Source organism: Pholis gunnellus, assembly GCF_910591455.1.
Source record: "Pholis gunnellus genome assembly, chromosome: 7".
Taxonomy (NCBI): Eukaryota; Metazoa; Chordata; class Actinopteri; order Perciformes; family Pholidae; genus Pholis; species Pholis gunnellus.
Genome location: NC_136533.1, coordinates 11895584 through 11920020, shown reverse-complemented (window position 1 = coordinate 11920020; position 24437 = coordinate 11895584). Strand labels below are relative to the sequence as shown.

Here is a 24437-nt window from a genome sequence, read left to right as displayed (position 1 = left end):
ATGCTATACAGCTACAGTTTATTGCGCCACAGATCCGGTCAAGCATGCAGAGAGTTGAAAAGATGCACAGGGCTGCTAATCATATGTGGATGTGCGGAATGCAGAGAGTGATTTATATGGTGACATACAGTATTTCTGTAGGCATTTTCTCCCCCAAGTGCGTTTGCTATATCCAGTGAACTGTTATCCCATGAAAGCCATTCCTTTATGTTTATTTACCTGTAGAGAAAGTAGGAAGAAATACTGTAATAGAGCTGTTAGGAAGGACGGTCTGGGGCACAGATTTTAATGTTGAACAGTCAATTCCAGTTGGCAACCGACAATGTGTTTTTGTGTGCATATATCTGCGCTGCATGTGTCCCCCAAAAAAAGATATAAGCTGGCTGTCATCTGAACTTTGAGGCTTTGAAAAGATGATCACAAAATGAGTTACTGTGAATGTGCCTTTAAAGCTTCTGGCCGGAAATGCTGATTGTGTCAGTAAGTGAATACAAGTACATCAGTATTAATTATACATATGTTATAACTATGTTAAAATAAACTGGTTAAGCTCTCCTCTCAATTATGAGAGATCTGGTTAAGATGTCTTGCGCATATAAACAAGTCTCTTGATACTTTATCATCTACAAACACTCATTCTGTACATTCTGCACATTCTGTGGTGAGGAGCCTTTTGCTATTACTATTACCACAAGGTTTATCATTTATTTTCCTTGTAACAGAAGATTTCTACTTGAGCTGAGTCAAAGAGGGAGGCTGTAGCTGGCGGCTACGTCTTTTTGCTGGCAGACCGATCTATCTCTGGCACCACAGGTGTAAAGGAATATTCTTTTAACTGGCTTATTCATGGCAACAGGGATATACGTTTGCAGGGTATCAAAGGTTTTCGTATGGAAGCCAAGCAAGAGTTTTAGAGTATTAGTACTTTTAGCAGAGCATGGCTGAGGTTACTAAGTTTTTATGTATTGGGTTGTCAGGTGTGCTCCTTGTACATTACCTGGTGCTATAAGAGGAAGGGCAGAGATGAGGGTGAGACACAAATTATGTCTGCAACACTCAAATCTGACCCTGCTATGTTGGAAAAATACTGTTGCATTATGGGGTTATGATAGTGAAAATGTATTGAATTAGCATTGTCTGATGCTATAAAGATTTGTATTACCTTGTATTTTAGGTTTTTTTCTATGTATGTGATTCTATTCGGGCAATTGCTCCGACTATCTCTGTATTTAGCTAAAGAGCTCAGGTAGCATGATATGACTCAAAATGTGTTATACTTCTAAGAACCAGAGTTTCAGACTTAGTAGAGTTTAAGGGACATGTAAAGACTATATCATATACATCACATACACACACTCACACACACACATATATATTTAATCATAATTTAAAGATTTTATACTTAAATACTATTATTATTTCATAAACAGAACCTATAAAGATGAAATTTTTAAAGCATTAGTTGTGTGTTAAAGTAGTGCATTTCCTTTTGGGTGATTCATTTGATCTGGAGCGTGTTTGGCAGCAATTTATAATGACGCTTATAGAAGCTTTCTCAATTTAGTCTCTTAACCTTATCATACTTGCAAGGTCTTTTAAATGGGACCCAAAAAAGTCATAATTCAACTGGTCAGCTATGTAGTCAGGTAATGTTTCTGTAATATCCACTCATTCTCATTATGTCTCCAATCTCATAAAACCTAGCAATGGTAATTGAGTAAACTTGGACACTAAATAGTACCATTTCCAAGCGGAGAGACAGTTCCAAACAGAGTTCCACTTTCAGAAGCCGCCCATTACTTGTAGAGTGACTTCTTTGTGTAGCTACCTGTGCTCCGGGTTTATTTTTACCCTCCCTACGTCCCTCCTCATTCTTTAGCAGCTTCAGGAGATGGCGTTAGTTTGGCTTCATCTCTGACAAAAGATAAATGAGCTCTGGGTCTGTGGTGATCCACTATGGCTGCCAGGGGGTTCCAAAATAGCAAACTATTTTTCATATGGAGCGAAGTGATATGGAGTGCGATGCAGCAGGCGCTAACATTTACCATATCATAGTATGCGGGAATACATTTAATTTCTTTCTTTTTTCATACTTTTACTTTACAACTATATTTATATTGGAGAGGTGAGAGCTGTGGCAATTAAAATTGATCAAGTATGTGCTGAGACCTTGCTTACATTGGATTTGTACAGAGATGACAAAAAAAAAAGGGAAAATCATCAATTAAGAAAACAATTATGTCATTACGTAGGTAGAAATGATTCAGCATTGTTGAAAGTATCTTTAAATATACAGTATATTTCAAATATAAAAAGTCGTCTGTTCCTCTGGTCTCAGCATTCATGTGATGTTCTCTTTCTCCTCCCTTGTAACAATGTGTAGTAATTAGGGTGGATTTGCAGAGCAGCGCAGTTGCTTTGATAGAATCTCGAAATTGGTCATTAATCACCTTCTCGCCACGAGGCAGAAAAACAACAGTGATGTGTTTTCACAGGAATAAAATGTCCTGTGTCAACAGGAGATCCACCAGCGCTCACTATCAGCTGAAAGAAACTTTCCCATTTAAATGAGGAGCTACAGAGCTTCCGAGGCTCTTTGAAGAGATGTGCTTGGCACAAACAAGAGCGGCAGCCTCTGCTGTGTTTTTAACAGCCGAAACATCGCTGACACCTGATGGGTGATCAAACGCGAGCCATCTCTCCCTGAATCCTCATGGGGGCTCATCTTTGTACTCCTCTCTCTACAGATAAACCTGCAGACCACGCTGCTGGGACACCCCTCCACTCAATATTTACAAAAGGCTCGATCACCTGACTGGATGCACTGTATTTGTAAAGGCAAACACATTTGTTGGTTCTGCAGCATTTGCACTCTCTGACTACAAACCTGTCAACTTTGGATATAAAGCCAACCACGATGTTTCAGTCCCACTATAGTCCCCCCCCCCCCCCCCCCCCCCCCCCACCCCTAATATTCTGAGGGGATGAGTTGCTGGCTAAATCACCTATGGGTGTAGAAATGAGCCGTGATGCCTCATGGGAACAGAAATGGTTTGTAGGATGAACTCTTAGTGGTGTTCATAGAGAGATCCAAGTTATTCCTGCTAGTGGAGCTCAAGTCTTCTTTTCTCATCAACGTCTCAGTTCTTGTTCTTAATGATCGGTCCGTGGTGTGGTGCGTGCATGCTCATTAGAGCTGTATTAGCATGAGTATTACAGGAGCGATCAGACAAAGTCGGACTGGCCACACAGGAGATGTGCTCTGTGAGGGCCTTTTCTTGTCACCGAGGTAAGATGATTTATGATTTATTTTCCAATAACTCCCAGCCTGCTCTGTGCACTGGGCCCTCCTGTCAACAATCGCCAGGCACGGCTATCCCCCTTCCCTCTTGTATCCACCGCAGAAGCTTCGCCAGTGCTTCCTTCCTCTGTCGAGCCAAATTGAGAAAAGGCTTCCGCGGTTATTAATACAGCGTATTTGTACACGTGCGTGTCTTGTAATTGGAACAAGGGAAGGGATGGTGGCGAGATTAAAAACCCATGAATGACAGAGCTCCAGTAGTGTTGGATTCAGCTGGTGGCTGGCAAGCTCTGCACACCTGGGCCTCCAGGCAGATGGTGAGGGTTGAGGGTTACATAACACCAGGCTAAGCCATATGTCTCCCAACCACACTGAACCTTCAGGAAGCCCGTAGTTCGCCTCTGAATGCGGTCCATGTGAGACCAGAGGGCAAACGTGTTCTGCTCCCTGATCCCAGACCAGGTGTTGAGCGAGTTGCCTCACTGCGCCTCTGTTGTGAATATTGGCAGGAAAACCGCTAATAGTTGTGTGTTGGTGTATAATACAGCTAATGGTTGTGAGTCAAAGACATTGCCAGGTCATATGTCCAGAGGACTGTAGCATTGTAAATAGTGGTCTAGTAGTGAACAGCTTGATTACATGTTGGTTCGGGTTTGTAACTTTTCAGATGAAGCACAAAGTCATGGAAGTTTATCAGTCGTAGTTCTGGTCTCGGCTAATTTCAGTCCATTTAAGTGCTTTTTAAACATTTCAGTGTTGTTTACAGAAGCAAAAAGAAAGGCTTAAGACAGGCATGTCCAAAGTCCGGCCCGCGGGCCAATCACGGCCCGAGGTCAGATTTTATACGGCCCGCGCCTTCTGTCTTAAAATGCATTATTTATGGCCCGCCAGCACAGTCAAAACGGAATGAATAAATCATACAAATTCAACATGCAATTCCTCTTTTCACCTCATGGTGGCAGCACCACTCTGTAACTGTCTGGCTTTTTTTAATTGTCTCTGACCCTTCAACTGTCATGGCTACGGCAAGTAAAATAAGGAAAGTCGATACCGAGGGCCGCCGCTTTCATATTTTTTCACCGAAAAAAACCCCCCTCCGTTACAGTTCAGACTTGCTCGGTTAAGGATAACGTCCACTGCATGCGGAACTTTGTTTGTTAACATTCGTCATTATCGCGATTTAGGAGGAAAAAAAACGTAACGCGATGAAACATGCCCGGTTCAGTTCACACGGTCACTCGTTAACGTTAAACCGGAACACCGGCGGATCTGCTGGCAGGTTGTTTTTTTTAACTCAAAGTAGAATGAGGATGATTTCGTGGTGACAATAACTTTTAAGACCACGATGATGAGGCCCAGATACTGATGAGATGATGAGGTCAAAGAGCTTCAGGGAGAGGACGCTGTTTGTGTAGCGCAGCTTGATGCAGGGCTGAGATGTGAAGGAGCTGGGCCTGGATAAAGGTGGAGCTGGGCCTGGATAAAGGTGGAGGTCTACTCTAAACAGACGTGAGTACAGCTTCCTGCTGTCGCAGTGTTTTAGAAATATTGATAAGGCAGGGTATGCTAAATGCTGCCTCTGCTCCAAGGAGATGAACTACAGTAACAAGGGCTCACGTGCCCTCTCATCACACTCCCAGATACTGTTCACTGTGATGACCACAGCCAGGGTACTTCCGGTCCCAACAGGGCCCTGAAGTAATGATAGAGAGGGTTAAGGTGCCTGTATCTTCATTTCAGCAGGTTGCTAATGCAGAGGTGTGTATAGATCACAGCTATTACTTTACTCTTCATTCTAATTTAAATAATTGAACTGGATTGAATGCATATTATTTGCAAATAGAAGATAGGCCACAATTCTAACAGCTTTACAGTAACAGTGGAAGTTAATACAGTAACGGGGTTCAATGAAAACTAATCACTTTATTTGTACAGGCGATGGTTCTCGCTACTCTTGCTATCTTTGTTTTTAAATGACAAACTTTTGAAAATGAGACCTCGTTCTCAATGGATTTTGTCTACATAAAAGGTTAATAATAATAATAATAGATTGAAAAAAACTATCCAGCTGTTCAACCAGAGCTGAAATACTGATTAATGACTGAATAATAAATTAGTTTTTTGCTTAAAGTAAATGTCTTATCACTTAATTTTCTTGCTACATTTTAAAGATCACATTTAAAATAAAATTATCCTTGCTGTGTCATTGAAAATATAATTATTAAATAATAGTGTATGTATAGGCAACTTGTATTGTTTAAAATAATGTCAGCAGGGACTGTTGGCCCTTGGGCATCTTCACATTATCAAATCTGGCCCTCTTTGAAAAAAGTTTGGACACCCCTGGCTTAAGAGGTCTGTTTGAAAAAAAAAAAAAAAAAACGTTAAGCAATCTCCTGGCTTCTCCGCACCTTATTCTCAACTAATTATCCACGGTAGATTTTCTCATTGTGATACAGCTGCTTGACAATGCAAGGCTTAAAAATACAAATGCAGAGGCAAGTGTACTATATCTCACACACAAACACTTTCCGAGTGACATTTGAGACATTTTGGGATGGTTATAATGCAGAGATGAAGCATCCAGAGGAGATTAGCGAGCTAAATGGGAAACAATAGACACTGCAGCGGGACAGGAGGATATGATTCTTCATTGTGTTAATCACAGCGGAACAGCCCTGTCGTCTTCACCAAACAATGCCATGGGGATGCTAATGGCACTGCCAACCATGACTAAGAGTGCACTCCAAATGATTGATAGCCAGAATTATATCAAGGTGACTTTCAGTCAGCTCCATCAGGTTATTTAGTTTGATCGATAATAACCAGCGCATCTTAACATAGACATGTCTGCCACACAAGCTCATTCATCAGCTTGCAGTCATAATCTAACTCCCTAATTTTAGTTAAACAGAGAGAAATATTTCCTCCTTGTCTGTCAAAAGGCATGTAACATAACGTATATCTGCAGCTGCGAGAGACACATGAAATGACCAAAGTAAATTAATATCTCAGTGTTACTTTTTTCAACCGTAAAGTTATTTTTGAATCTACAGTAATACTCTGTTTTTCTCTAATGCGGCAACGTGTCATGAGTATTCCCAGTCCGAGGTCTGAAGAGCAACACTGGAGCTGGTCACATCCGCTCTTAATGTGGATGTATGTGCAGGTCAGGCCAGCTGCGGAGACGAGAGCAATGTCTCTGTCCACTTGGCCCACTGCCCCGACACACAGCGCAGTGTGCCCACAGGCTACAACAACAACACACAACGAGTGCCCCATGTGCTACATCACAAATGAAAGATCAAACATCAATGTTCACCATAGGCTCTCAGAGCAAGCTGTTAATCACAGTGAATTGAATGTGTTCCAGTTGAGAGATCACCCCAAGAGTACTCCAGTTAGGCTGTGTGTTTTCAGTGAAGTGTTCTTTTTTTTGTTTTTTTTTAAACATGTCTCCACATAATAGTCTACACAATATTGCACAGCCACCGTAGAGCAAAATGAGCAAAATGGCATATAATGGCTTTTTTCTATTGTGTGACTCTCCCCTGCATTATATTAAAGTCGCGTGTACATTTTGGTTGATTAAAAAAGAATCCCAGTGCACTAAGTAATATGATATAGAAATATCACTTCTTCAAGGAAAGAGTAGGTATTAATGCAAAAACATAATGCCCCTCATCAGCCTGGGTCGAACCTGAGCATTCGCCAACATACCCACAACGGAGAGTTCAGATATCAAATTCAAAAAGACAGGGCAAATCCCCAAACGTGGCAACAAATAGCCCAATGGCAGTGAGTCACCTCTTTGAGAGGCTTATGCAAACCCAGGGGGAAGGTGATGGATTTTTTCCCTTACCTACATTGAGCGGAGCAGATGCTGGAGAAAGATTCTGGATGTCACGAGAAGTAAAATATGAGCATGTGTGTGTGTTTGTGTGTGTGCGTGTGCGGGTGTGTACATGAAGCACTAGTTCACAGAGTTCTGGAGTTTCAATAACTTCTGAAATACTTGGAGGGTAAAAACGGATGAGACGGTGGTGATTATATACACCAACATGGCGTGAGGAGCTTCTCCCCAGGAAGGCCCAGATCTCTCAAGTTACATTTGAGGGCTTGAAGTTGTATTTATTGACACATTGGAGACAAAAGGAATATGCAACTGCATGCAGAAGAAATGAGAAGCTTATTATATTTAAAACTGGCAGTATACTTTGTTGCCCAGGTGGAATATTGTTTTGATCTTGGCATTTTACAAAGGAAAAACGTATGAATCGCATAAAATTACAATCTGTGAACTTGTTTCATTTCAACTTAAGCGAACAAGCACATCAGTTTCCAATGCGTTTTCTCTCCAATCAAATAATAGTTGCAACTGATCTTTTTTTTGCAAGGAATAACAGTCTGTCTAATTTGTTCTTGTTAATGATAATCAAACCTTACCTGAGCATTCCCAATTTAAATGTATTGTAATATACAGATTCTCTCATGGTGAATGCATTACAGAGAAGCTTTGTGTCTCGGCGCACAAAGTTGAAGTGAGCTTGATTAACTCACTTTGTTCTGCACGCACTCTCTGTAAAGCTCTTAACTTTTCTATTCATATCTAACCATTTTTCAGCTCCGTTAATGCAGGTATTGTTTATTTTGAAAAGGTCATTAGAGTTGTGAAGAGAAGCGGGCTGTGTGGAAATGATTTGATTGAGGTAGTGGAGGTAGCTCTGGCACAGTGAGTTATGGACACCCAGCAGAGAGGAGCCTCTTCATTAGTGGAGTGATTAAAATTGATGGGAACCTATGGAGCTCCAGCTCCCCTGAGCTCCCTGGAGCATAGCTCTCATTCTGCGCTCATTTATTTGGGACTTTGTGTTGATCAATAAAAGGTGCCTGCTGCTCACTACGGGGTCTGGCTGGGGAAAAAACCCACCTAGGAAAAAGAGAAGGGACTTGGTTTGTTGTTGAAGACAAACATTACTGTGAACAATTGAGGCTTGAGAAAACCTCGGGGAAACGGCAGCTTTGGCTGTTGTCTCTGTGTAATTTTCTTTACAGGCTGTCTATTTTAGTCTTGGTGAATTTCAGACGTTCATCAACCCACACCGTTTCAAAAACATAGTTTCAAAAACTCCAAGTTTGGTCACACTTTAAGCTAAAGCAACTCAATTTAAAGAGAATGAAGACACGTGATTCATTCATGAAGCTTGTAAAGATGTAAACAAAATAATGTATGGGTGCTATCTGGCATTAAGGAAGTGCTTTTATATGCCATCGTATTGATGGGTAAAGGTTTGTCACTGTAATATTATGATGGTTTTAATCATTTTCATCAAGGATGTGAACATTCTTTGGATGTTTTTTTAATATTTGTAGCTTGATAAGCTAATTATTTTTTCTATTTCAGGTGTTTTTACTCAGTCTCTGTTAAAATGGGGTGCACATGAATCCCATTTATCAAGAGAGTAAGTCCTTTTTAGATAAATATATCTTGATCTATTGTAAAATAATTGACTTAAGTAAATCAGTGCTCTCTCTAGAATGCTACAACAGCTTTATGCAGAACATGTCACATTGATTTAATAAAGCATATTAATTCAAGTTTTGGCAGCGTTTGTGGACAGTGTGATGCGCTTGAACCTGTAGTCGCTGAAAGGAACAGGAATGAATATCTGTGTGTTGGACCAGAGCCAGATAATGGGCAGAGATGCTGAACAGATTCCAGACTCTCTTTGTTTGTGTCCAGCTCCGCTCATTAGAGTGGTGCTGTGCAGCTCATGGCCCATCGCTCCCCACTGCTATGCAGGGCCGTGCCTAAACAAACAAAGATGATATGAATCACATGTCAGGTGATTGCAGGAAACGAGAGTCTCCGTAGAGCTCAGGGTTTGCGACACAATATGCATGTGAGCTGTGACTTCAGGTTCAGCAAAGGTTATTTATATTTATTGAAATTTCTTATCAGCACTGAGACTTTGTTGCATGTTCAAAACTAACTTCGTAAACCAATTATTGTCAGTTCTTGTAGGATTCATTTTGAGTGTTTCATTTAGCCCACCACATTATAGGAATAGTCAGTTCTTACTATACGAAGACCACTGGACTGGGTCATCATATGTAAGTTTACACGATCAGTTAGCTTCAACTAAACATGCTCTGATGTTTACCTTACCTACTGAGATACAATAAATATAATTTAACCAGAAACCCTCATATATAGTGGTATCAGCATATAAGTGACAATAAATGTTAGCACAGAAGTGATGTATATGTTTAAGTTCATTTAGAAGCTGTAATGTGACCCAACATGATGGGCACTCACAAGTTAATTGTTAAACTGCGAAATGTCCCGCCAGGTAGATTTTATGCCGGAGATATGGCCAGAAAGTTTCTATGACTGACCATATATTTGTTCTTAAAGCTGGTATTAGTTAAGTTTTTTTTTACCAATAAATCATTAACATCAGTGGGAGGACATCCTTTCAGGCCCTCTTCTCTCACGCAGTAGCAAAAATAAGATATTCCAGTTCCAGGTTTTGCTGTAAGAGAGTGATGATATAACATGGCTATGATTTTTTCAGAGCAACTTCATCAATACTATATGTAATATCTCATTTGCTTTTCATCTTCCTTTCACCTGCAGTGCTATCACAGCTCTGTTTCAACTTTTAATCCGCATGGTCTGACACTCAAACTGAGCCAATTAACTCACACTTTTAGTGAAAAAAATACAGAATTTTATAATCGTTATTACAAATCCTTCAACTTTGGCGAAGGCATTGTTCAGAGATAAACATATCTCACAATTAAACTTTGGGTCCCAGGTTGTATTTAGGTTAGTTTTGTGGTTACGAGATACCATTTGAAGTGATTTTAGTGTGCCTGCAACATGCACTGCTTTATTAGTTGGTCCAAAAGCTAATGAAGGAATAGGTTCCTACACTTGTATACGTTTTTTCAAATGATTTTTTTCACAGTGTGGCGTATGATAAACTAGAGGGGTTTAAGCATTTGAACTTCGATTGTGACAAAATTGTAACTTCTACATTTGTGCACACTTTCAGATCTGGTAGCAAACGATGAAATAAACATCTGCTGCTCTAACACTAATGACATCTAAATTGTGAACAATCCAGTTTAACAGAATTAAAATGACTTCTTTTGACTTGAGCCCTGTGATTTCTCTGTGTGGACATTTCACCCTCTCTAGCCCGGCGGATCCAGAGAGACGCGGGCTTTGAGGAAAGTCTTTTTGTGTTAAAGCCTTTGAATATCTATTCTTTATGATCTCTATTCCCTCTGCTGGAGTTCAGAGTGTGCGCGAGCGGAGGAAGGGTGGAATCATAACACTGATGATGAGATGACACCGAACATACTTTGGAGAGCATTTTTGATTCTTTACACATTTTCCTAAACTCAGACAAATATATCCAGAAGCTATTACTGTATTCCATAAGCTGGTTCGATGAATAATGGTTGTTATGACAGGGAGCAGTGTCAATCAGACATGATAGCTTGAAGAAGTAAAATAAACATGAAACAAGGCGAATAAAAAGAGAGTTATATAAAGCTCTCCTTGATGTTCAGCATCGTACCTCTTTACCCCTAGTGTGTCTGTTCTATAATGGCACAAAGTAGGGATGGGTTGGCTCTGTCTTTTTCATCTCTCTGCCTTTTGTTAGTATGTTGAGAGAGGGAGAGTGAGGAAGGAGGAAGAAGAGGAGGGTGCTGGGGATTGGACCCAGTCCCTGCACACCCAATTAAAGGAATCTTCTGCTCAAAGACACAGTCTGGCAACATGTGTTCTGACATTTGTCTTCCTGAGTGTTGTGATTTACGGTACCATGGAGCTAAAGGCTAAATTAGCAGCCGCCCAACATCAGAGACCGCACGGTAACGTTGGAGGGGCGAGGACTGTCAGACGGGATCAGGCAGGCGGCAGCGTGCCACTGGCTTGTTTTCATCGTCACATTCAACAGTATATAGGCTGGCGACCATGGTGCTTTGTTGACTGTCGAGTCAAACTAAGGTTCGCTGTAACGCAGGATCTGCAAATTACATAGGTGAACTCACATGTGGCTTCATCTACATCTATGTATACAGATATGGGTCCACATGAATTATTCCGTCCTTGATATGGGATATGTTTCTATCCTCTGAACCTTTAAAACATAAGCTGTAAACTAGATCTTCCTTCCCCAGACTGCTTTGATCTCGTCCTGTGGGACCTGATTGTGCCACACAGGACTCTCCGATAAACCTTAGAACCTGGCAGCAATTACAGCACTAATTACACGTACCAAACCTCGACCTTGCGCTTGATTTACCTGCCCCTGTGCTTCGCCTCAGAATTTAACTTTAGACATGTCACACACAAAGAAAAACAGACACAGTGATACACAAACTTGTGTGCACAAATAAAGAACACAAAAGAGTACCCCCTTATGCTACGTGCACAGACAGTAGAGTTACTGTGGAGTCGCGGGATGTGCCATCCCAGCAGCCGGTGTAGAGGTGTGATCTCACAAGGTGAGTGGATGCTGGAGGAGAAGGCTTGCCTTGCGGTCAGCAGGGAGGCGGCGGGCCTCAGGGAAAAGCTCTTAACTTCTGTCAGGCACAAATAACCATGCCATTTTTCACCTCCTGATTTTGAACTGAGAAAATCACTCCGGTCCCCAGTCATGTGAACTCTACACACATGCCATGAGTCAAATCTGGCTCAGACAGAAAGGAGTTCACTCTGAACCGCAAATCTTGCAGTTCATATTTTGGACTATTATGCGTAATATAGCCATCCTAAACTACAGACCATGTTGGATGCATTCTGCTCTAACTATTGTATCACTGAGCATGGATGAGTGCAGTGTGGCAACTCTGGCTCTCTTAGTTTCATGCTACAGCATGAAGTAAAAACTACAAAAAAAACTACTAAAAACTACAAAAAAAATGATTATGTAGTCAGGTAGCAAATGGCACTGAAGTTATTTAACTGCCTGAAATGCATAACTATTATGAATAATCAATATAAATGTAAATTTTTCAACTTTTGAGGGGGGATAGGCAGAACAGATGAGGCATCAATAACCCTCTTTTATTTTCCACATATTTGCTAATATGACCCTGGAAAAACATGGCAAAATGTTAGATTTGAATAGTGAATCACATTCATGCATTCATGATTTAGTATGCTAAGGAATTCCTCTTTATACATACATATAGACAGAATGTATTAACATCCCGAGGCTGAGTGTGGACACACTCATTTACTGTGATCAAGCTGCTGCTAGGTGGTGCTATTGGGGAGACGCTGCACACTGAGTCTGAAGCGACACTGTGGATTCATCTGTATTTGCCAAAATCATAAAAAAGCATAAGGCCATCTAGTAAGTAGCTCTCCAGTTGACTTTTGATATTCCTTTGCATTATATGTACTGTAAAATATACAGTACTCCCCATGTTTGCTGAAATAGCAGCAATGACTTTTTTAGCCTACCAGGCCTTCACTTGTGAGGAGTGATTCTTAAAGTGAAAATATATAAGAGTGGGTGCCCCCATGCTGGAGTATGTTGCCATACATCACATAATTTAACACTTTGAACTGTCAGAAATGTGTCACTCTGTCTCTCTCTTGATACCTTCATCTGTCAGAGTGAAATCATAAATACAATCATTTCCCCAATGTTGGCTCTTTATTCTGTCAACCATTTCAAAATGTGACTGTGCCTCTTCATTTCCGACGCATGAATAAGTGAAAGGCCATTAATACGTCTCTTTCATTACACTCTGGCACTCTGCACTGCATGAGCATGCAAAGAACTGTGTGTTTGCCGGGCTCGGGTTCTGATGTCTGATTTGTACGGCAACAAAGATAAGTCACCATGTCCGCATGAAAAGAAAATGTCATTCTGAGAATTAGTATTTCGTAGTAGGAAAAACTAGTCCAGTACAAGAAGAGGAGTAAATATCTTAGTGATCTATCTGCTTGAGATAATGAGCAACATTTTCACACTCATCTGAATTAATTACTTTCTTGTAAACACAGCTGAAATATATACATTATTTAAAGTCCATAGCATGCAACCTTCTGTACTCTGCCTGATTGTGAATTCAGATTTAAACAAACATCAACCCAAAATGAACTGAACAAACATGAATACTGTGCTTGTGGCTGAACTGGTCAAACGTATTTTTCTCATCCTTCGACAATCCTTTTTTCTCTGATCTATCGCCGGCCAATCCCAAGACATGATTAGAGGGGAAACTCATCAGTCTCCTTGGCTGTTGTCTGATAAACTTTTTATTTGAAGGGTGTCCTGTCTGGTGTCTCTGGTGTCTTCCTCCAGTGCACTCCTGATTTGAAATATAGCCTTACATAATGAGGGAGAAAAATAGAGCGGTGTTGCACCCCTGAGCCGGTGTCAGCTTAATCAATCATTTTTAAACACAGGCAGGCATGCTTACTCTACTCGCTTCACATCCGCCACATCCTTCTCCTGCTCAACAATGTGACAGCAGCATAATTCATTTTAACTCACAAATTAAACAGGGAGCATCAAACTTGTCCTTGCATCCTTTTGGTTTAAACACAGCGCAGTGTGTTGGCCTGAATTTAAGTTTGTGTTGCTTTTGTGTGGACATTTATATTGCACCTATAATCTGCAAGTGCTAAATAAAGCATTATTTGTTATTCTTGTCTCATGAAGTGCATGCACACAAAAGGAGTGTTTAGATGTGCCGGTATACAATGTACAGCTTAGATTGCAAAAGTGTGTGTGCACATATTCAAAACAGCAGTTAGGCAGATGCTGTTTTGTGTATTTCAGAGGTAAAAGTGCGCTTGCATCTCTTTCAAGTTTCAGTTTCTCAGCTTCGATGCTGAACATGCAACAGGCGTGGAATTTGAGAGTCGGGTTCGCACGGTTAAATTGCAGTGGGTCAGGAGGTCAGGGAAATTTGGACGAGCTGAAGCTGAGCAGAAGGAATGGAGCTTGGCCTCTTCGCTTGGCAGTGAGAGATTCCTTCTGGCACTCTGTCAAGAAGTTGGCCTTGAGCGCTGCGCAGCTCCAAAAGTTATATCATACTGTTGTTGGTGAGTTACACGCAAGGACCGATGCACTGGAAACATGAAAACACATTCCCCCTGTGACTTGACCAAACTTCAAATATTGACTTCACTTTTGTAGGCTTTTGTGTATTCAGTATTTTTTATATAGATGAAATGGCTGACTTTGTTGTCTAAATGTTTTGTATTTCAATTTTCCACACCCGCACATGCTCAGGGAACTTGAAATTTGTTGACTGAATTACGACATACAGTGGCATCGTAAACAATTGGGCTCCGCGCCTCTCACCTTGTGGTTCGCTGCCATGTCTGACATTTTTACCTTCACGTGAATTATGTCACTCGACTAACGAAGTGTTTATCCAGCTTGAAAACAAACAAGCAAAGGAAAGGTCAACACCAATTACAAAAGCTGCGCAAAAATGCACCAAGCACAGGTGACCGAATCGAAGAAATCCAATCCAAACACAGGAAAAGGCAAAATGACAATACATCAGCAAGACAGAAAGCCCATTGCTTTATTTTCCACTAATTGACAGCAGGTTGTAGATACCACAGCTGTTGGATGTGGATGCAGTGTTGTCTATGTGTATTGTTTTGGCTGTGTTTAGTTCATGACAAGACAATATTTGTCATTTTTATGCATTTCCTTTATTTATAAAAGTTAGTATGGCAATATTGGATTGGATAGTATAAATCATATTAGGTGCAGACATGAAATTTGATAAATGGTGCAGCACTTTATCTTCCAACCAGTCAAAGGGCTGTATAGCAAATGTCAACAGTCACCATTTCACACACACATTCATTCACTGATGGTAGAGGCTGCTATACAAGGTGTCAATCTGCCCACCAGGATCCAATCTAAATGTTCATTCATTCATTCACACACACACTCACACACTGATGGCACAGCCTTCAGGAGCAATTTGAGGTTCAGTATTTTGCCCAAGGACACTTTTGACTTGCGGACTGGAGGAGCCAGGAATCGAAACACAGATCTTGTGATTAGTGGATGACCCACTCTACCACAGAATCCTGTTTTGAATAAATAACTGGAAAGAGATTTTAAAACCTATTATACTATAACTTTATTTGTGTGTAAAGGCAGATATACTGGTTTTAATCAAATGCAATCACCAATAGGATACACTGTTATGTAAAGTATGGCAATATTCAGGAAGACAATAATAAGATGTAGCAAAGACCTTGTAAAGTCAGACTAATGCATATTAATATACAAGCACATTTTTGTACAGATAATATAGTGTTTAAAGAGATATTCCTTCTATGATTTGATCACTTTATACATTCATTACTTTTTGGCATAGTGCTTTTCTTTCCCTCCACTGACTTATCAGCAGTCTGGCTCTGCACCGAGAGGGCAGGGCCATGTCAAAGTCCACGTGCACCGCTTTAAAGAGGCGGGGTTCCGCCTCGCCGCTCGCCCGCTGATCACATGCAGAGAGCGTGGTGTTTGTAATTGCTGCGCAACAAGCGGTGCGCGGACGCCAGTTGTCAGAGAGACTTTTGATGCCAGCTGTACGCGGCCGTGTATCTTAAAGCGCATTCTCTCCAAACTGCTGTCAATCTTTTACTTTTTATCAGAGCAGAGCGGAGAGATTCCGGTTCTTGTGTGAGTAAAGGGGAGAGTCCTTTCTTCAGACCAAGACATGCAGTCCGCTCCTCCCACAGGACGGTGAAGATGAGGATGACGAAGATGATGATGATAATGGTGGTGATGATGATGAAAATAATGAGTAGCGCTCCGGCTATCCGTCTTTGAATTCTCAGACATGAAAGTTGTTTTAATGGTCGGGGGCAGCTTATTGACTGCTGTGGCCAGGAATGTATCCACACTTCATGATGTGGCAGTAAATCACTTCTCTACCTTTTGCAGCTTTTTACTGTGAACTTGCAAACAGACACTTTACTGTGTATTGTGAATGGAATAGGAAGATGTGGCCATGTTTAACTGGGAGGGATTTGCAGATTGTGAATAAAGAAAAAATAAAAAAAATAACCGCAATACTCATTATTATTCATTATTTTGTTTTTGCCTTATTAAATGATCATGAGATGATGCAAATGCATGTCTTTTTTTTTTTGGACAGTCTATATATTCTACCCAGTAGAATATTCTGACAATGTGCCCATCTTGTAAGTAAGATAATACCTATGTAGAAAACTGCTGAGCTCGGTGAGACAGAAGCCTAATAAAACATTGCCATTCCCATGTAAAACTGCGCAGGGTCGATCAGCATGGATTACTTTCTGGCCTACATCTATTCTTCGGCTATTGACAACCTCTCCCTTTCCAGTGTGCATGACTGGAGCTCTCACTAGCGCTGCTAGTGGACAATCAAACCTACACACCCTCCTCCAGACACACTCGCATTTCCCATTTCTTACTTCTAGTCTAAATTAGATAGCAAGACGTAGTGTCGGAGCTCACAGATCGCGTAGAATTAGTTTGAAGTATTAGCGCTAGTTAAACAGCAAATCTGAAATTCAACATGGAGTCCCCTCCAGATCCAGCGAGCGACCCGGGCAACAGCGCCTCGGAGCCGGCTACCCCGGTCAGGGAAACCCCGGTAAACCTGGAGACGCTCCGGAAAGCGGACCATCCAGCCCCGGTTCGAAGGCAGACCTGTTCAAGCACCAACAGAGGTAAGAGGGACGCGTTTCGCTTTGTAATGTGTGTGAAATAAAGACAGATCGCGGATTTTTTTAAATTTTATATCAAACTTCAAAATGAATTAAATCGCTTCTCCATAAATAACTGCACACTGTTTAAATACACCCAACCACAGGGACATGGCTTTTTATTGCGTACCACCGCGGCTTTTACCCGCGATCCCTTGTAATTATTGCCTCGGTGTGTGTTGCTGGTTTTCAGGCTCCACTGACAGCTCGAATCATAGGGGGGGTGATACGGTCACAGATGTCACGTTTACTCTGACTGCAAGATAAATCAATTACCCAGCAACTTCACGTTGACCAGCAGGAGCTTTTCCTCGTGCCAAAAAGGGCCAACCTGTCCGCCTAAACGCGATATTGTCAAAGTGTCAAAAGTGAACTTTTGGAAACTGCTTGCTGGTTCATCGATCAGTCCCATTCTCCTTTGTATAGAGGGACGTGTGTGTGTCCTCCACTGTTCCTGCTACAGCACACAGCGCCGTCCGGCTGTTTTTTTTTTTTTTTTTTACATCTAACAGATTTTAGGCTATTCCTGTGTGCAAAAAGACGCCCAAGCAGCTGGAATTTGTTTAGCTCTCAAACACTGTTTCAAGCATGAGGGGCGCTGCACGCCTTTAGCGACTAAACCTCCACATGATCAGACAATAAAAAAAAAAACTAAACGGACCTATATTATCAATTAGCCCGTCAACAGTCTTTCTACATGGCTGCAGAGGAGTAGTTCATTTTCACATGATTTATCCACCACGTCCCGTCCATGTTGTACAGTACAGACAGTATTTAACCACACCCCCTCTCGGCTGTCTCCAGCACAGGCTAACCGGGCTCATCCAAGTTCAAAGAAATACGGATTTCTCTACTGATTCTTGACAGGCACGGTTGGCGTGTACATTGCAGTGAGGCGAGCGACGTACATGTGGCAATTAATTCATTGCGCGGTGTGTTTTTTGTGTGCGCACTCTTCCTGCGCGCAAGGGTATATTTAGAGTGTGATATGGTGAATGTGGAATGTAAGCTGGTTATGTAACAGGTTTAGCCATAAACAGAGGCGCGCAACTGAGAGCAGAAATCATCATCATCGCGGATCTTCTCGCTTTGTAGACTAGAGTTACCCCTCTCTCCACGAACACCACGATTATTTAATTTAAAAAGAAAATCACTGTACTTCAGCGGGCATTTTATATACCACTGAAGGGAAACTGTGACTTTGTGGGTTGGCACAGCCTGGAGCACTTATGTAATAGCGGAGAAAAGACAGGTTGTTGGGAAGCTTCGTGGATTGATTTCTTTTTTTTTTTGCAAGTCTGACTTTGAGACACTCCTAACCTGCTGACCCATATTCACCTCACACTTTTATGCACAGGATTAAAGTGCGTCTGGGAAAGAGAAAGACAGGAAAAAGAACGCCTTCAGTCTGTTATGTAATGCCGAATTGGTGAAAAAAAAACCCAACAACACATGTTCAGTGGGACAACCTCTGCAGCCTTAAAGGAGTTTCCCTGCACTGGAACTTTATTTTGACCTTTGTGTAAAGAATAAAACATGTTTGTTAGAGAGGGTTAGCAGTAGAGGGCTTTTAGAAAAGTTTTAAGAACTTTTTTTAAACTTACTGTCAGTCCACATTTTACTGAATTGGGTTATGATTCAATTCCTAAATTGATTCACCCCCGTCATGTTTACCTGCGTTGATCATATCTCAGAGTGTATTAGCCTACCACTCGGTGTATTCCGTCAAACAGGAAATGTGATCATGTAGAAATATTCAGAACATCGTCCGTGCAGGAGAGCAGAGTACATGTTTGCTTTCATGAAGAAATGATTGCTTAATTGCTACGTTTAATAAAGCATTGATGCAAAAGTACAAGTGTTCTATTAATTAATGAAGTAACGGTTTATTGCGTCGGCTCAGTTCAGTGCAGATTCCTCAAAAAATAAAACAATAAACGTCTATGGCTCACGGTAGTGTTACAGGCCTGTAAGACATTTTTTAGGATTACAGCTATACGCTCAGGCTTTCAAGCCAGCCACAGAAAGCAACATCTGAAAGGCGGCAGACACTTGCTCAAGCACAGTTTCCCTCTTTACACCAGCTGTATTAGACTTTCTGAGGATGCACATTTCTTATCCTGCACACAGAGCATTTACTGTTTTAACCCTGAGTGCTAATACCTTTTTAAGTAGAAAGGGCTTACTTCAGCAGAAACTCTGCTGTAAGACTTGAGTGGGTCAGAGAACAGGCCTTGGAGGGCTGTGGATATCATTACTGGGGAAAAAGGAAGGGAGTTATTTTCATATTGCAAGATCCCTCGCTTCGCAAATTTGGAAACAATCAATATTAATGGCTTGGTTATGTAAGGTCACGGTTGGTCTCTGCAGAGGCTTGAACCCTCACAATTGCACGGCTCTGAAGCCGCAAATCTGATAAGAGCTCCGGTGTCCTGGATCCTCCGTTAACATGAGTACGTTTGAAAGTGTGTGTGTGTGTGTGTGTGTGTGTGTGTGTGTGTGGACAGTACACGTGCATGTTGTAGTAGTATAGTGCTCCTATATGACACTGACCACTATGCTTGTTTTCTTGTTTAGCACAAATGCTTGTTATTTAGTCATCTGAACGTCATGTGCGATCGTTCGGGAGAAAGATGTGGAATCGATTGCTAAAACATTATGTTGCCTTGTTGTTTTTATCATTGTCAAAGTTGTAATTAGCTGAAGTGCGATGTGGTTTCTTACAGTAGAAAATATTGCAACGTGTCCTACTTATTATTCTTACCTCAGTTATCTAGATTCCACTTCTTTTGATCTTTTTATACTAAATACCAGTTTTGAATCTATTATGTCACAACATTTACTCCTCACAAGTTTTTGTGACCCTTAAGATAAACTATGTATCAGTTTTAAGTGTTTCATTGTGGGATGCAACTCTTTCTTGACACTGCGGTTTTAGTAGCTGATCCAAACTAAAAAGGCAGGGTTGAAAAAAATAAATGCGGTCTTCTCTTAACGAACACGCAACCAGACTTTCACCAGCAGTTTTATTTTTGGGTAGCGAAATGAGAGCTCCCGACTAGAGTGGCAGCATTTATTCAGTTGTTGTTGACACAAGACGGATGAGGTGCAGGGACGCAGAGGCTTTAAAAAAAGAAAAAAAGAAAAAGGTTTTACACAAAATCTCAGAAAGCCGGGAGTTGGCATTGGGCTTGTACGCCATTCGAGTGGACAGCAACATTATTGAGCCTGTGGCATTCTCAAATTCAATGAATTAGGGCTCTCCGCCCGCTGGAGAGCATGAAGATACAGGTATGGGCTTATAGCTGAGCCTTCAGCCCGGGCAGATCCGAAAGAGGAACTCCATTAGGTGTCTACTTTTTTCTGGTTGGCTGCCTGTAACATAATATCTAGTTTCAGTCGTCCTGCGTTTTCAATTCTTCAATGTGGGTGAGGTGATGATATCATGGGCTCCTTTATTGGTACCTGTCAGACCGTTAACATTGTTAAATGTTAATAATCAGCCTATTTGAAGTCAAAGCTCGGTATTTGATTTATTCACATGAAGTCCCCCTCAGACCGACAATATAAAACAGTTTAACTGAAAAAGATAAACAGTATTTCTACGGCTGTACGCTGAGCTGTTACATAGACGGTGACATCTGCTCTCAGTTTAGACTTTGGCACCACTACCTTTTGTAAAAAAAAAAGAAAGGTCTTTTGTTTTTATGAGCTTCAAAGGTCAAATATAATTTGAGTGGCAGCTTGCTTATCTAAGGAGGATGTACCTGTGAATGTCAACATAATATCAGGATTAGTGGTTAAATAAGCACTAATTGAGATTTTATCATGTCAGTTGTCAGGCCCTTTCTTTCTCGCTGTCGGTTGCGTAAAATAATGAAATATTGGTTTGGCTCAAATTGTAAACTTATTTGTAAAGTGCTGTCATTTTTATGTCCCGTTAAGTGAAAAATCCTTTTTGTCTTTTGTGGATTGTTTTGATTTCTATCGTCCGATGCCAAAAGTATGGAAACCCCGGTCCCCTTTTAAAAAAATATTTTTATATCATATACAAATGATTCTCCTGTTAAGATTACTTTTCTTTTCTTTGTGTATACATGTGTACTGTATACACCAACTCTGTCCAATAAAACATGATCTTTCATATTAAAGTTTAGTTTGGTAATAAAGCTAACTAGATAATACAGACCAGAGAGGCGTGTTGGTCTCTATACAGAAACTTTGTTTGCAAGTGTCTTAGTATAAGGCTCAACTTTTAAGCTCAATTTATTCAAATATTTAAATCAAGTTCCTCCTGACTTTAGGAAACAGGTCCAGCTTTGCGAGAAACGTACATAAATGGCAGACATTTGAATATTTGTATGAATGTTAGAGTCCAGTTAACTTTTGTACCAATCTTTTGGTCAAGCGGTTAAGGTTAGCCATATCAGTGCTGCATCTATGGGGCTTCAAGATTTTTTTTAGTTTAAGCTTTGAATCTACCGCGGCTAAGAAATGAAGGAGTTATAAATCATGCAATAACTTGAGATGATGTCGAGTGGAAGTTTTTCTGTATTTGGTACAAGAGAAGCTGCATAAAAGGACTCCTTTGGATTTTATTTTAACTGGATTTTAGACATTGTCATCGGTCTTCCCCAACCAGTGAAAATATACACACTGCTGGACGTTGCTAGCTGTCATCAAGCAAACCATTGCCTGAGTTCGATACTTGACTCCTGAGTCTCTCTATGAGAACATCTGGGCCAATAGCTTCAAAGTTCCCTATCCTGAAATCTGTAAGCAAACACAATTTCCATAATTAATTCTGTGGCACCTAATATGAAGCAGAAAAGTCTGTTTACAAAGTTCAAGTTATTTGAGTCCACGTGCTTTCAGTCAGTACTAGGGCTCTCAACGGATTTGCAAAATTCGAATATTCAAATATTCAAAGAAAAAGATATTGGAAAAGGAAAAAGAATGTTTGATTGTTAAAAATGGCAGCACTGCCGTGGCTTTCTGCCTCGCGCGTACTGAATGCATTGCATGACGGGAGTCACACTACGTCACTTTCATTGATGGGAAATAAAATGTAACGTAAGGTCAAGCTGAACGAGGACAACGAGCAAAATAGGACACTTTCAGGCGATCTCCCTCCATCCAGCTGCCATCTCATTTAGGATTTTGTAGTGAAATGTGGAGGTGTCGTATAGATAACTCTTCATTTCAACTCAACGAATCAGCCATTCCTCTCCCACTGCGGCACTTCAGTTTGGACACGGTGTCATGGACATAATGCACACAAATGGATATTCGAATAGTTTGAACCTATGTATTTGTTTTAGAGCGAACATTCAAACTTCATTTTTGGGGTTGTTTTGACAGCGCTAATAGGTCGAAAGTGCAGCGGTTGTACACGTTTTTATTTGGTGCTGGCACATTACCAAACTGTTCATTTCACTGCTCAGGATACACACTGTAGATAAAGGAGCGGAAGTAAAAGGGTTTGACAAAGTAAAACACTCCTCCAAGAATGCATAGCACAACTGTTCTGGTGTAACTGCATTTCTTTGGTAACCTGTGAGTCATTTCTCAGATGTATCGGGCGTATACTGTGGCCAACGCAATGCAAGCCCTAATAGGCTATATTCATTTTAAAAAGTTTAGAAATGTCATACTTATTCTAGACCAATCTGAAGTTTAAACCTTGTGGGGCAGTTTATTTTGGAGTTTGAATCACCAGTGACTTAACTGGGGCTGGCGAGGATGTTTCAACTGGTGACAGACACCAGATTTGATGTGAAATCTCCAGTGGTGAATGACAGCTCAGATCTATGGCCCATTTACAGAAGTTTGTATCTTAGAAATAAAAGTCTGCATAGTAATGACCGGAAATACTCCAGATGCATTATTGGAGGGCGTTAAAGGAGTCTATATTTAATGTGGTACACTGTGACCTAAGTACTGGTGCTGCTTGGCTCCGTGCTGCTCTGTGCCTCTCTGATATGAATTGGGCCCCTTAGAAGAGGCCTGGAGGGAGGGAGAGAGGTGCTGAGAGGGGTCTAAAGGATCACTCCGAGGAATTATTATGTCGCATCTCGGGCCAAGCCTTTCACATCTCTACCAGTGTGGAGGGTGCAAAGCTCCCGAGCATGTAGGTGAGCCCTTCACACTGACAAAAAATACCCCCAGCACTCAGTCTGGATCTTTACCAGCAGTATCTCTGAACCCGTCATTCTTGTGCCTTTTGAACAAAGTCACACTGGATACATACATCCACGCAGCCTCATGTCAAGTCATGTCAACATAAAGCCGTGAGTGTCTGCACACTCAGAGAAGAGATATATATATATTTTACCACAGAAACTTTACGGCTTCATGCAGGCTGCAGAGCGCTGACATGTGTTGAACACTCGAGAGAAAAATCTCCCGGCCACGCAGGGTCTCCCAGACGTTGTGTGCGTGTGCACACTAAAACAGGAAGAGGTAACGTTGTAAAATCTAAAGTATGTTAGTCAAACAGCACACCTCAAGAGCCTCTTAACCATTATTTATCTTGCTTTTCTGAAGACTAAGTGGCCCTCACGGCAGCTCTGTTTGAAGGACTGTTGAGTGGTGGACTATGACATCAGTCAAAGATGAAAATGGAAGTTGCATGTTGTAGCCGTCGAGCATAGATGAAGACCGGTAACAAGGCAGAATAATCCTTTCTCCTCTGCGTAGAGTTATGCTAATGTACCTTAACAATGTCTGCACATGTTCTCTCAGGATTTATTATATATAACTAGTCTAGACTCGGAAAAGGTGGTCTCAGGATTTGCTGAAACTTTCAAACACATCATCATCATTAGTTTCTGCGTCATTATTTCACCATGCACAGTTTTTGTTCATTTGCACAAATCCGTCTTAAAATTGAACAAATATTATAAATAATATAGTTTCTGGAGTAGATAATTTTTTCCCCCGTGCCTATTCTTTCATTTTTCTTTAGTGGTATCACTTGGGGTAAGGTAATAATACTGAGGAAGTCAAAGCACACATATCACATCCTCCACTGTCATTTTTGTTACATCAGTACCACTGGAGTATTACTCAACAAAGTTTATTTGTCACCAAAAAATAAACAAAAAACTTTTGGCGACAAGGGAGATAAAAACGACTTGAAAATCAGTGTCATTTCTGTTGGCTTGATTATTTATATTGGAATAACAAGCGCGACTTAATCTCATAAATAAAAAAGGGAGAGATACAGATCCGTCCCCTCCAGGTACTGCCACCACTTAATCGAATTAGCTCCACTCTCAGGCTTGACGGGCTCTTCAAACACCCCTGGTGACTTCTGAGTGCCGATTACAATCAGCTACTATTTTCAGCCTTTGATTAAAATCTGGTGAG

General features: G+C 41.0%; 1 protein-coding gene across 2 annotated transcripts in view; it reads left to right on the top strand.

The window, feature by feature from the left end:
• Nucleotides 1–16876: 16876 nt before the first annotated feature.
• Nucleotides 16877–24437, top strand: part of roraa (RAR-related orphan receptor A, paralog a) — a gene marked incomplete at its 5' end in the record, with an annotated part of 173063 nt that continues 165502 nt past the window's right edge. The window contains one exon of one of the 2 annotated variants that reach the window (XM_079162933.1): nt 16877–17030. In XM_079162933.1, the coding sequence (XP_079019059.1) occupies nt 16877–17030 (154 nt within the window). Of the gene's footprint in view, nt 17061–24437 lie in introns of both variants that reach the window. The other variant, XM_079162932.1, reaches the window with a different exon arrangement.